The sequence below is a fragment of the Macaca nemestrina genome, chromosome 17 (genome assembly GCF_043159975.1).
Source record: "Macaca nemestrina isolate mMacNem1 chromosome 17, mMacNem.hap1, whole genome shotgun sequence".
In the NCBI taxonomy this organism is placed as follows: Eukaryota; Metazoa; Chordata; class Mammalia; order Primates; family Cercopithecidae; genus Macaca; species Macaca nemestrina.
This window is the reverse complement of record NC_092141.1, coordinates 59,571,623-59,586,508: the sequence shown is the minus strand read 5'-3', so window position 1 is coordinate 59,586,508 and position 14,886 is coordinate 59,571,623. Positions and strand designations below refer to the sequence as shown.

At 41.0% G+C, this 14,886-nt stretch overlaps 1 protein-coding gene across 7 annotated transcripts in view; it reads right to left on the bottom strand.

The window, feature by feature from the left end:
- Positions 1-14,886, bottom strand: part of SPO (speckle type BTB/POZ protein) — an 84,955-nt gene that overhangs the window by 12,807 nt on the left and 57,262 nt on the right. For all 7 annotated transcript variants that reach the window (XM_071082973.1, XM_071082972.1, XM_071082978.1 and 4 more), the window contains 5 exons: positions 11,813-11,956; positions 11,019-11,140; positions 8,319-8,470; positions 8,067-8,194; positions 109-286 (listed from right to left, as the gene is read on the bottom strand). In XM_071082973.1, the coding sequence (XP_070939074.1) occupies positions 109-286; positions 8,067-8,194; positions 8,319-8,470; positions 11,019-11,140; positions 11,813-11,890 (658 nt within the window). In that variant the 5' untranslated portion in view covers positions 11,891-11,956. The remainder of the gene's footprint in view (positions 1-108; positions 287-8,066; positions 8,195-8,318; positions 8,471-11,018; positions 11,141-11,812; positions 11,957-14,886) is intronic.

Here is a 14,886-nt window from a genome sequence, read left to right as displayed (position 1 = left end):
TTGTAGTTGAGTTCAAAAAGTTGAAGTTGTTCAAAAGGTGATTATGCAATCACTTGTTTTTCCTTAATTCACCAAAACTATAAATTATCCTCATGAATAAATACCAACCTGCTAAGATAGCTTTGTGAGCCTGGAATTCCTGGCCAGCAACACACAAGCAGCAGTCTGTGAACCGGGAATTCTCCCACAGTCCTCCTAACTCATCTGCCAACCGGCACTCAGGAACCTTTACCATGTTCATGGTATTCTGGCCAGAAATGTTGACAGAATCTTGCACAACACTCACCTGTGAAAGACAAGGAAACACAAGCCAAGCTTTTGTTACCAGGAATTTTTTTGCCACCAGATAGAGAGATGACTTTTACCTCATTGCTGTAGTACATTCAGATACTAATATTAATCATATTATCTTGAAACCACCTCCACAAATCAAGGTTTTATCCCAGGATCAAGTAACTCCTTTTCTGTCACAATCAGACTTATTCTATACCATCTCAGGACAATGGGGAGAGAGCCCCACAAACCTCCTTTTCCTCCAGTTTCTAATAAGCTTCACCTCCCTCAGACTACAAACCTGGGCAAAGGTGCCAGAGAGACAAAACTGACAGAAACAAACGTTAAACCTCAAGTATTTACCTTATTCTGCCTTAAGTTCAATACAAAGAACTCCTACAAATATTACCATTTAAATTAAACTCTAGAGACAAGAATCTAATCCCCCCCCCCCCTTTTTTTCTTCCGAGACAGAGTCTCACTATGTCTCCCAGGATGGAGTCCAGTAGCATGATCATGGCTCACTGCAGCATTGACCTCCCAGGCTCAAGCAATCCTTCTACTCCAGCCTCTGGAGTAGCTGGGACTACAGGCACATGCCACTACACCTGACTAATTTTTTATTTGTTTACAGAGACAAGGTCTCACTATGTTGTCCAGGCTGATCTTGAACTCCCGGGCTCAAAGCGATCCTCCATCCTTGGCCTCCCAAAGTGCTAAGACTATAGGCGTGAGCCACTGCACCTCGCCAAATATAATAACTGAAGCCTATAAGAAGTTATTTTAATTAGGTCGAGAACATGCACATAAAATGCATCTTCTACAAGGCCTAGTAAATAACTGGCACTTCTTCAAAAATATTAGTTTAATGAACATGACATTACTGACCCATTGTCAGTAAGGACCAGACTTGGAAGATCTTTCTAGTAGTGAAAACTGGGTGAGTATCCCACACTTTTATACCTTTAGTCAGTTGTGATAATGACATACAAGATGCCTGGCTGTAGCTACACATGCACTTATAGCTTTGGAAGATAATGATGACAACAGGTTTATAAAGGAATCCCAACTTCCCACTATGGCTTCAGCAGAAGCATGTTTTAACTAGTTCAGCCTAGATAAAAAACCAAGTTAACTTCTAGGTGAGTCAATGAAACTCAGAAAAATCTGTGAGGGTACCAAATACAAGGATTTATAAATCATACAACATCATAAAATAAATGTCAGTTGCCAAACTGTAGATAGGATGCCGCAGATCAGTCGTCTGCCTAACAATCATTGTTATGCTTCATCTCCTATATCACATTGTTAGAAAAGTTAAATTCAAAGCAGAACTCACAAACCTTGAGAATTAGCTCCCCACTCTTGCTATTCCTAACACTAAGATGAGAAAGACAGCTTAGGAACATCCTTAATGACCCAGATTTCTTTTAACCTTCAAGATGCAAGTCATCCCTTAAACGCAGTCATAAACCCAGAGGCAAAGTTAATGACCTGTAGTTCCTTCTGTGCAGAATGAGATATTTACTATCGGGTCAAGAAATTTATTCATTTGTTTAAAACTAGCCGTTATGGTCTTGGGCAGTGAAGCAGCCAAGTTAATCACTTATGAATATACTTGGCATTAGTATCACATTTATCAGAGCCAGATTATAACATTATTTTAATAGCCTAGGACCCAGTACGAACCATCCCACAGAGATTCTCTCTTGTCCTTTGTAAGATCTCTAATTTGCTTCTGCCACTTTCTCATATTAATACCCTCACTTCTTTGATATAACATTAACACCAAAAGTAGAAGTTGCCTGTTCTCAGTTATAGCTCCAAAATACTAATTTAAAAAAAAAAAAAAAAAAAGGAAAAGACCAATTAAATCTGACTTTCTCACAGGGAAAGGCAGGAATCTCCTGGGATGGCCAATGAAGGGAATGGAGAACGCTTTTGGCACTGGGTTCCTGGTTTGAATTAAACCAGGTTGACAGGAGCCCAAAGTCATTAACACTTGATGGCAATTTAGTAGACTGGGTGAAATGAATTGGCAAGAAGAGCTAAACTGAATTTCACATAATCAAACCATGGTTACCAGTGGGCCTTCTGCTGGTTAGATGCACATGTGGTAATGAGTGAGGCCCAAAGGCTGTGACATCTCTCACTGGGGCAATTCTTCTCTCTGGACTCAGACAGGAACACAGCAGAAAAGAGAATGTACCCTTATTGTCTGAGCCAGGCTTGTTCTGTGGATATATAGATGCCTGGAGTCTCCAGAGCTCTGAATGTCTGGCACCTCTCACCAACATTAAATACGCTTAATTAAAAATAAATTCTAAATGGCATTCACAAATGAGTCTTCAGAGCCCAAACTTTTAACTTAGAAAGGGATTGTTTTCCCCTGCAAATGATGATGCTAAAATGAGACCATTTTGAGAAAAACTAAAGATTTTTTTTTTTAATGCCTATAAAGTTGACTGTGGAGACTCATTCAGAACTGCAGCTGTGAAGATGACGTGACTGTGACATTTATGTCATCTTATAAATGACTGCATGAAAATGTCTCAGGAAGGCTGTATAATCTCCTTAACTTCAACTTGTAAAAGGGTCTCACTTTTAAAGTCAATCCTTTTCTTAAAAAAACAAATTTCATAAAAAACTAAAGATTGTGCCAATTCTTGTACATTTCATCTATACATAAAGTAAAACCCAGGGAAATTAAACTTCTATATAATTAAAACAATCTAGGAAAAACAGACACTGCCTACAAATTATTTACAGCAGGAACAATATTTCTACTAGCAAAAGATTAGCAACAACCTAAATGTCCATCAACAAAAGAATGAATAAATTATACATTCACACAAGACTATTATATACAGCACTAAATATGGATGAAGTATAGTTATATAAATTTTAGAAACATAATGTGAAAAAAGCAAGTCTTAGATGACTACAAGCCGGGCGCGGTGGCTCACGCCTGTAATCCCAGCACTTTGGGAGGCTGAGGCGGGTGGATCACAAGGTCAGGAGATCGAGACCACGGTGAAACCCCGTCTCTACTAAAAATACAAAAAACTAGCCGGGCGCGGTGGCGGGCGCCTGTAGTCCCAGCTACTCAGGAGGCTGAGGCAGGAGAATGGCGGGAACCCGGGAGGCGGAGCTTGCAGTGAGCCGAGATCGCGCCACTGCACTCCAGCCAGGGGGACAGAGCGAGACTCCGTCTCAAAAAAAAAAAAAAAAAAAAAAAAAAAAAAAGATGACTACATACAGCCTGACACCATTTTTATAAAGCTCCAAAACAAGTAACCTAAACAATGTATTATTCAGACATACAAATAATAAACAAGTACATGATAACATAAAATTCAAAATAGTTATCATCCTCTGAGTGGGGAAACAAATCTTAGGGATTAGGGAGAAGCATTACAGGTTAGTTTCAAGTTATTGGTCATATTTTTAGGTTGAGTGGTAGGTTTAGTATATTCTCATGCTTTATAACCTACAATGATATTACCTATTGAATCACCATTTGTGTAGTCAAGAACAACCAAATAATGGTATTTTCATCCAGTACAAATAATATATTCAAATAATCCAATAATTAAAGGATAAAAAGGTAAAAATGAATAGATTCACTTATTTAAAATTTGGCAACAACACCTATTCCCAGGCTATGGGGTGTGGGGGTGTGTGTGTGTGTGTAAAACAATTAGTTTTAAAATTTACAGACAGGGTCTCCCTCTGTTGCCCAGGCTGGAGTGCGGTGGTACTGGTGGGATCACAGCTCACTGTAGCCTCCAACTCCTGGGCTTAAGCAATCCTCCTGCTTCACTCTCCCAAGGAGCTAGGACTACAGGCATGTGCCATCATACCTGGCTAATTTTTAAATTTTTTGTAGAGACAGGGTCTCACTATGTTGCCCACGCTGGTCTCAAACTTCTGGGATAGAATGATCCTCCTACCTCGGCCTCCCAAAGTGCTGGGATACAGGTTATAGTGAGCTATGATTAAGCAACTTCACTGCAGCCTGGGCAAGATCAAGATCCCATCTCTTAAAAAATTAAAATAAAGTTAATTAGTGTCTGGATATTTCACATTTATATGTTATTTCATATTTCATCTTTAGATGCAACATCACAAAGAAGTACTGGGATTATCTACCTGTCAAAGGCATATATGGTAAAGCTGGAATACAATGCATCTTTACTGCTAATGGTTATTTGTTTTCAATATAAATAATTGGAGAAAAGGGTCAACAGAAGCTGAAATATTTCATGAAGATTTTCTGTGGACCAAATTATTAAAAAGAAAATTTTAAATGGAATTTAAACATGCTTTCATGTCTCTATTTGTTTATTTTACAGACAGGGACTAATTATGTTGCCCAGGTAGGAGTGCAATGGCTATTCATAAGCACGATCATAGCACACCACAACCTCGAACTCCTGGGTTCAAGTGATCCTCTTGCATCAGCCTCAGGAGTAGCTGGGAACCACAGGCGTGTGCTACCACTCCTGGCTCTCACGTCTCTCTCTTTTATTACCAAAGTAAATGCTCTGTCAAGAAAACTTGGGACCCGAGTTTGTGCTTCCTTGGGTGAATGGCATTCAGCTCCACTTAGTGTAGTGCAGAGGACTAGAGATAGAAAATAGGGAGCTGACATGACCCTCACACTAGTTTGCTGCACAATGTTAGGAAAAATTACCTGTCTCCTTAGGCACTGCTTCTCTCCCCTTGTAACATGAAATGAAGAAAACAGAACTAAACCTAGCTCAAAGGACTGTAATAAGGGACAATTCAGGAAATGCTTTGGAAATGCTTTCAAATAAGTTAACTAAGCAATATCAACTTGGAAGAACTGCCACATTTCCTAATAGGTAAAACATCACTAAGAACTGAAAGTGATCTCAGTGTCTACAGTCATATCACCCTGAACATGCCTGATCTTGTCTGAAAGTGAACTCAGTGTAGGGCACATTATAAATAAGACCACCCATTCATCATTTTCAGAGTTCACAATCTAATTTCATTTAAACATTCAACAACAGGAATACCACTGAAATAAAGGCCAAACATAAATGGGTGCTTCTCGGTCTTCCACCATAGGAGTCCCTCTTGTGGCCTCTGGGAGCACCAGAATCCCTATGAAACAACTGTACTTATTATATCAGGATGAGAATGAGAGTGCCTGAGCCAAAGGCTGAGTGAGGAATGGGGCACTGGGGTACTAGAACCTAGATTTTTATATGGACATCAATTTCATAAATGCCTCTAAATAATATGACAATACTAATTAAACCAGTAACAAATAAAATGTACATATGAATTAAAATAAATGTGTTTATAAATATTCCACTGATAGAAGGGAAATAACAGGTCAATGGATAAAATGTGCACCAAAAATGATCTAGCTATGAAAAGTGCTAAGAACTTAGATGAGCTGCAGACATCTTTAAAACCCACACATCCAATACACACCCCCACGCAACCGTCTTGCAACGCTGAATGCTACTAAGTCCACAGAGAGCCTTGGAACAGAAACAAGTCTCACTAGGCATAAGCCCAAGTATGAGAAGCAACACTCAGCACCTGTGGCCAACAGAGAAGTGTGAGAGGAACAGATGGCACACCTGGTTCGATGGTAAAAAACCGATGGCATCAGCAGAACCCAGCAGACGCTTCCCTGTTCAACATCTCCTCGTTTCTAAAGTGTCATCTCACTTCCCATCTAAGTCAAGGCACATCTAAACTTAACCACAGGATTTCTCCTAAGAGAATTTCATATGGGGAAGTGAAGGGAGAGAGAGACCGAGCTGGAACTTGGCCTCGGATTCAACCACAGGATAAGAGACTGCCAAGTGAGGGAAGGCCAACTGGTTTCCAAATCAAGACTGTGAAGACAGGGGTTGGAGCAGCTGGAATGGATTGGGAAGAGAGTGGGAAGCATATGAGAAAAGGCTGGACCCACTGTGGACTCAAAAAAGCTGCAGTAAAGGTTATGGTATTGCCTAATATTGCCAGATGCAGTATTTAGGGGAGATTTTCTTCAAAGAACAGTTTCAAGACTGGCTTTCATTTCCAATAGAAACTAGAATTTTCTACTATTTTTAAGTTTTTCTGAAATGCAAGTCTCTAAGATAGGTGAAGATTCAAACTGTGATCTGTTTACATAACATCTAACCTCATGTAAAACCAACTAAATTCTCATTTCTTCATTCAGGCAACTGAGTATAATCTGTGACCAGTTAAGATCTACACAGAATTCACACTCCAAGTTTATCAGACATAAAAGAACTGCCACATTTTATGTATTTATTATAGATGCTATCACTCTAGCATTTCCTTCTTTTACTTAGTAATTAAAAAGGAGAAGGGATACCAATTTATGCAAACTATATTTTACATATTTAGTGTGGTATTGTAAGAAACTGCCTCCAAAGTTTTCGAATCATTTGCAACTACTCTGTTGCAATACAGAAAGCTGGCTGGGCATGGTGGCTCACACCTGTAATCCCAGCACTTTGGGAGGCTGAGGGAGGTGGATCGCTTGAGGTTAGGAGTTCGAGACCAGCCTGGCCAACATGGTGGAACCCCATCTCTACTAAAAATACAAGAATTAGCCAGGCCTGGTGGCACACGCCTGTAATCCCAGCTACTCGGGAGGCTAAGGCAGGAGAATCACTGGAATCTGGGAGGCAGAGGCTGCAGTGAGCCAAGGTCATGCCACTGCACTCTAGCCTGGGTGACAGAGCAAGACTCCGTCTCAAAAAAAAAAAAAAAAGAAAGAAAGAAATACAGAAGCCTGCTACTGACAGCTAGGCCTTTTCTGCAAAAGGGCAAGATTCCTAAGGGACTCCCTTCCCTGCTACTCAGGTGGTGATATGCCTTTGAAACTGTCATTAACTCACAGTGTGAGCCTATTATTTGATAGAGCAAGCTGGCAATTGGGGAACAACCGCACCATCCCCCATGATGATACACTGTTTATTATTATCGAGCGGTGCTGCTCAGGAAGTGGTTCCTCAACCACACTATGTGCAGCGAACACTAATGCCCCAGTTGACTGTAGATTTTATTCATTTATTACACCGTGAGCTTGTATTTCTAAATGTATTCATAACAGCATGAAATGACTAATCGGTATATACTCATTAAAGAAACCACTTTCCAACTCATTCTTGGTTTGGGAATTTTACTTCAAGGCTTCTCCTGTAAACCTGGGAAAAGCTCTTAGGTCATTGGTGAAAGGACTTTCCTAACTGACTACAGCTAGCTCTCTGAGCTGAGTTAGAGAGCTTTACATAGCCTTCACCCTAGAAAAAAATGGTTCTCACCTTCCTATTTCACAATTACTCCAGCAAGACAAACCATAGGCCTCAACTCTTGATAAGAATCTAGTTCAAAGAGCAGAAAAGGAAAGTAATGTGCAAACACACATGGCCCTCACACTTAAGAAGCCAGAAAGTATAAAGAACAGATACACATATTTAGCTTGATGTGACAGTTCTTTCAAATGCTATCTGAAAAAAATCCCACAGTGAAAACTCCTGACCCAAGCAACTTAAAACTGACACATACCAAGGTAGCACACAATCTTTGTTTTTCAGAACAGTAACAAATGGAAAGCTGAGATGCCCAACAACCTTGAAATCATCAGGTAGCTCAATAAGTCACATAAATAACATTTGTGCAGCACTACGCCACTTGGGGTTTTTTCTTACTCTACATCCCTGATATAATTAAGTCTACCAATACTCATCAGGTCTGGGAACTGCTAGTCTCAGCAGAATACAAGGACTTACCTCGCAGAAGAGGGTAAGCTTGTCATCAGGGAGAAGCCCGTTGGCCTCATCCAAAAGAAAATCTCTACGGATGAATTTCTTGAATCCCCAGTCTTTGCCTTGCACAAACCTATATGCCCGTTGACTCTCTGGGGTGAAAAAAAAAAAGTCATATTTAAGGTTACGCAAACACCAGATCAAAGCCACAACTTGTCAGTGTATGAAACTTCTGGATGTGAAACTTAAGAGTTGAACAAAGAGGAGAACATTCACCCATAGCTTTGGTTTCTTCTCCCTTGGCATTCAGGATGGAGAATTTGAATTTTGCCCGAACTTCACTCTTTGGACAGCTGACCAGTAACAGGTAAAGTGACAGGTAATCTTTGCTTTCTTCATCTAGCCCTTTGGGGTTTACTCGCAAACACCTGTCCAAAACAGAAAAAAAAAAAAATGTCAAAAGCATCCATTTTGATAGAACTGGAACATCAGACTCAAGAGAGGGAGATGTTTAAAAAACAAATCCAGGCCTCAAAGAAGAATATAATTCAGTAGAATAACCAGCTGGGAGCAACTTTTTTTTCTTTTTTTTTTGAGACAGGGTCTTACTCTGTCATTCAGGCTAGAGCGCAGTGGTATGATCATGGCTTACTGCAACCTCGATCTCCCTGGTCTCAGGTGATCCTCCCATCCCAGCCTCCTGAGTAGCTGGGACTACAGATGTGCACCACCATGGCCAGCTAATTTTTGTAGAGATGGGGTTTCGCCATATTGCCCAGGCTGGTCTTGAATGCCTGAGCTCAAGCAATCCGTCTGCCTCAGCCTCCCAGAGTGCTGGGATTACAGGAATAAGCAACCACACCCGGCTGGGAACCACTTTTCTAGAGCAAAATGGGTCACCTTTTAAAAAGTAAACAACAGGCTGGGTGCGATGGCTCACCCCTGTAATCTCAGCACTTTGGGAGGCCAAAGCAGGCGCATCACTTGAGGTCAGGAGTTCGAGGCCAGCCTGGCCAACATGGTGAAACCCTGTCTCCACTAAAAATAAAAAATAAAGAAAAAAACTAGCTGGGCGTGGTGGCAGGCACCTGTAATCCCAGCTACTCGGGAGGCTGAGGCAGGAGAATCGCCTGAACCTGGGAGGCAGAGGTTGCAGTGAGCTGAGATAGTGCCATTGCACTCCAGCCTGGGTAATAGGAGTGAAACTCCGTCTCAAAAAAGAAAAAAAGAAAAATTAAAAAAAAAGAAATGTGTGGGCCAGGCACGGTGGCTCATGCCTGTAATCCCAGCACTTTGGGAGTCCAAGGCGGGCAGATCACTTAAGTTTGAGAACAGCCTGACCAATATGGTCTGAAACCCGGTCTCTACTGAAAATACCAGATGTGCTGGCAGGCACCTGTAATCCCTGCTTCTCCGGAGGCTGAGGCAGGAGAATCGCTTTAACCCAGAAGGCAGAGGTTGCAGTGAGCCGAGATTGCACCACTGCACTTCAGCCTGGGCGATAAGAGTGAGACTGTCTCAAAAAAGAAAAAAAAAAGTGTGAATAATCTTTTATAGATAATAATAATATACATAATCTTTTAAAGATATTTTCCCAATCTGGCAATAACATTCTAAGACTAAAATAAAAGATGCAATATGAAGGAAGCACAGACAAAAGTAAATTCTCATTACATAGCACAGAATTCCAGGCCAGACTTCTAAATAGTGTTAGAGATGCCAATCTGTTATGGAGAGATCAAAACAAAATTCAGACAGAATAGGTTCAACTAAGTTGTAAATGTCATTAGTCAAATGCATGGGTTTCATACACTGCTTCTACCACATGCAATACATAGGTCACATGTATCCTTAGGCCTTGTCTGTATTATTGAACCTCTCTCAAACAGGTGGCCCAATCCAGTGTCTCTCTAGGGAGTGCATATGCCACATACATTACTATACACCTTGCTAATGATGAGGATTTAAATACGATGTCTAAGAATAAACATCTCTCTCAACACTTAGTAGTAAAATGCACAATATATAGCAAACAAATACTAAATTAATGAAAAATAACTTTTGGTGGGTTATCAGAGGTCAAAACTGGCGGTTCAGAGACATGTGTTTGGTCTTTGCAGTGGGTATATGGTTGTATCCTCAACTGCCTGCTCCTCAGGCAAGATGACACATAGTCTGTATAAGACTGATCCCCACTCCTCGATCATATTTTCCCTGCTCCAGGGATTAGTTCAGGGAATGCAGACATAAAACAATTGGTGCATGTACGACATATTCCTGGCCACACAGTTCAGCGAAAGCTCAAAGACTTTCGCTGGCATGTAGTAGATTATACCCACTGCTACTGCCAGTCACCCTTCAAGCACAAGAGAAGCTAGACCTGAGATGTCCAAGAGCGTGGAGAGCAGGGCCAGGACAGAGATGGTGTTCTTACTCTAACCACTGGCTTGCTGGATCAAGCTACCTTCAAACCCATCCTATACCCTGTCAATACAGTTACATAAGCAAATAAATCCCCTTTCCTGTTTAAAAGCAGGCAACTTAAAGAGATTTTTATGTTAAAATCTAGATTTCTTGCTTTTCCTGAAAAATCAGAAAATCTGGCAAGGGTCAGTCCTTACTCATGCATAGCTATAGTTAGCTGGAGCTGAGTAGCCAGCATCTCTTTTAGAACACTCACTAGTTTGCCAAGCAGTCACCAGTCATTCCATTTATGGGTATCATTTATAACACTGGCCTTCTTTATTTATTTGCATTACCCTATAGCTTGAGTTTGCTGATTTCTGATACACTCATTGAATTAATTCAACAAATATTTAGTGAGTACCTATTATGTGCTAGGCACTGGGAAATACAGTAAGAACAAAACAAAAGTCCCGGCCCTCATGGAAATTACATTCTTTTCAGTGTCCCATAAAAACAAACAAAACAGACAACTTCAGAAAAATTTTTATAGCTAGACGTATTCTTCCTCACCATTTCAGTTTATCATTGGCTCCTGATGAAAAGGTAGAACTTTTAATGACTTCACCCATTTCCTCCCGGCAAAAGCTAAAGTTATTGATGGTCCACATGTAGGAGAATTTTACTACCTTGATCTGTTGACAGAAAAACAGGAAGGAATTAAACAGGAAGTGGACAACCTGAAGAAAAAGGCTGAAGAGCAGATTATCATTTCCCCTCCCTCCCTCTGCATGATCCTGATAGGAAGATAGCAGTTTTCAGGTTTTTCTCACCTTAGGTTCCTCATCCACATTTTAAGAAATCTCATACTGACCAATAGCTTTTATAACTTTTTTCAGCTGCTGAGAACACTGGATGGAAAGTGAGAGAAACATAGACAGGGAAAAAAAAAAAAAAAACAAAAACCCACCACCACCATGGACAGGGCTGGGAAAGCATATGATAAAACTGTACTTAAAATGGGTCTCTGTTACTAAAATGGTGATGTCACTGCCTGGGGTTGCACATCTCAAACTTGTTTCCCCAACAGAGGAAACTTAGAACACACTTTCATCAAGGGCAATGTAACCAGATCTAGTTTCAAAGATTCCCCCTTTCAACCTCCACTGAAAAACACTAGCCTAGGGAATTTAGATTCCACATGGAAAACTAAGGCACCTGAGGCTAACAAGTACCTTATCTATCAGCTCTTTGGCAGTTATGTTCCAGAGAAAGCAGGAAGTCCAATGTGGAAAAGCAATCCTACCCCTTTCGTCCACCAAATCCTCCCCAGATGCAAGATTCACAGGGTGAAAACGTCAACTTACCTGTGTGTAGCACCAACTCTCAGCTACGGGGCCACTCGACATTTCTGCCGGAGGTGGAGGACTTGGAACCCTTGACATCGCCAGTTTGAAGGTTAAACGAGATTTCCAAAGTCAGGGAGCAAAGATTTCTGTTCCCTCTTCACCCTGGTCAGATCCAAGAGCAAGAAGACTTTATTAAATTATTGAGATACTATCCTAACTATTGTTTGACCTGCTAGAGACTGGAAGTTTTGTCTCCATATTGTTCGAGTGGCTCCTTACCATTGAGGTCCTAATTTTTTTTTTTTTTTTCCCTGAGATGGAGTTTCACTCTTGTTGACCAGACTGGAGTGCAATGGTGTGATCTCGGCTCACTGCAACCTCTACCTTTCCTGGGTTCAAGTGATTCTCCTGCCTAAGCCTCCTAAGCTGGGATTACAGGCATGCACCACCACGCTTGGCTAATTGTGTATTTTTAGTAGAGACGGGGTTTCTCCATATTAGTCAGGCTGGTCTTGAACTCCCGACCTCAGGTGATCCACCCGCCTTGGCCTTCCAAAGTGTTGGGATTACAGGCGTGAGCCACCGTGCCCGGCTGAGGTCCTAAATTTAAATGTTAACACCAGAGAAGACTATCTAATGTAAAGTAGTCACCTAGTCACAATTATATCACCCTATACCTCTGCACAATACTCAATAACTATATTGCTGAATGAATTTACTCAAAGGGTATTTAAAGTGTATCTATGAAAAGGCTGCCTGAAGAGGAGACAGCATCATTAACACCAGACATAACTTGCCATGGGCTCCTTCCTTTGGGGTACAAATACTCTACTCCTAAAGCAAAATGACCTTGTTACCCTCTCTAAGTTTGCTTCATCTTCTCCTATGCTTCACTGCAAACTTAAGGAGCCTTCTATTCCTCAACCCATTGCTAGCTGCTCTCTTGAAGGGGAATATTTTTACACCTTTCTTAGATGTATTCCTTTCTCTGAAGCATTCGTGATCTCTCCCTGCTTACATTCCTGTCACCACTTGATATTTCAGATTCTTCTCCTTGCTCTGTTTTGTGATCATTCCTCAGTTTCTTTTACTAGATTATCTTCGTCCACTGTTGCTCCCCATGGTTTAATCCTCAATCATTTTCTCAATCTACATTCTCTTTATGTCAATTTTTTGTTTTTTCATCAGTCAGACATATCTTTATGGCAATTTCATCCATCCCAACAATGTCAAATTTCTACCTTTATACAAATGTTTTCCAAATCTCTACAACTCTCACCTCTCTCATAAGCCTCAGACCATTCTCCAATAACTGCTATATATCTCAATGGGGTGTCTCAGTAGCAAATCAAATCCAACTCAAAATTCTTCCCTCCAAAGCCTTTCTAAATACCAAAGTCATTCAAAAAACTGGTGAACTTGGGGATGAGGGAGTAGACTGGGGAGATGTAGGTTCAAGGGATACAAAGTTGCAGATGGGTAAGATTAATCCATCTAGAGAAGATCGACTGTACAACATGAGGGCTATAGTTAATAATATTGTATTGTACAATGGAAGTTTGCCAGAAGAGATTTTAGGTGCTTTTACCACCTACGCGTGCACACGCACACACACGTACACACATACGTGCGCACACACACGTACACACAAAAGGTAACTGTCAGATAATGGATATGTTAATTGGTTTGACTATAGTAATCATTTCACTATGCATATGCAAATCAAAATATTATGTTGCATACCTCAAATATATACAATTTTTACTTTTTTTTTGAGACAGGGTCTCACTTTGTAACCCAGGCTGCAGTACAGTGGCTCGATCTTGGCTCACTACAACCTCTGCCTCCCAGGCTGAAGCAATCCTCAGCCTCCTGAGTAGCTGGGACAACAGGCATGCACCACCATACCACCTTGCTAATTTTTTGTATTTTTTTGTGGAGACAGGGTTCTGCCATGTTGCCCAGGCTGGTCTTGAACTCCCAGACTCAAACAGTATGCCCACCTTGGCCTCCCAAAGTGCTAGGATTACAGGGATGAGCTACCATGTCTGGCCACAATTTTTTTTAATTGGTGAATTTGGTTACAATTTCTTTTTTTTTTTTTTTTTTTTTTTTTTTGAGACGGAGTCTCGCTCTGTCGCCCAGGCTGGAGTGCAGTGGCTGGATCTCAGCTCACTGCAAGCTCCGCTTCCCGGGTTTACGCCATTCTCCTGCCTCAGCCTCCCGAGTAGCTGGGACTACAGGCGCCCGCCACCTCGCCCGGCTAGTTTTTTGTATTTTTAGTAGAGACGGGGTTTCACCATGTTAGCCAGGATGGTCTCGATCTCCTGACCTTGTGATCCGCCCATCTCGGCCTCCCAAAGTGCTGGGATTACAGGCTTGAGCCACCGCGCCCGGCTTGGTTACAATTTCTAAGCACCATAATAAACAAAGACAAAAGACTACCAAAAAAAAAAAAAAAAAAAAAAAAAAAAAAAAGCTTGTAACGTATGACAAACGGACTGAATAAAAAATTGATATATAAATTGTTTCTGTGAAATCAATTGGGTGTATCTAGTACAGTGGAAAATACATGTACCCTAAAACTTACTAATTCCACTTTTAACGATACATGTGCTACAGCTGTGATTCTGAAGTGTAGAGTGGACCAGAATCTCCTTTTAAACAGATTGCTGGCCCCACCCCCAGAGTTTCTGATTCAGAGATTTGGGATGGGCCCAAGTTTGCATTTCTAACAAGTTCCCAGATAATTCTTTGAGAACTGCTGCCCTAGAGAAACTCTACATGTGGCCACAAAATACAGACAAGGGTTTTCAATGTGGCACCGTTAATAACAGTGAAAAACTAGAAACAAACTAAAAATCCTTTAGTAGGGGAATAGATAACTAATTTGTATTATTTCCATATAATGGAAAACTATACTTCAGAATTTAAAATTAATGAACTAGGCTGGGCGCAGTGGTTCACACCTGTAATCCCAGCACTTTGGGAGGCTGAGGCAGGCAGATCACCTGAGGTTGGGAGTTTGAGACCAGCCTGACCAACATGGAGAAACCCTGTCTCTACTAAAAATGCAAAACTAGCCAGGCGCG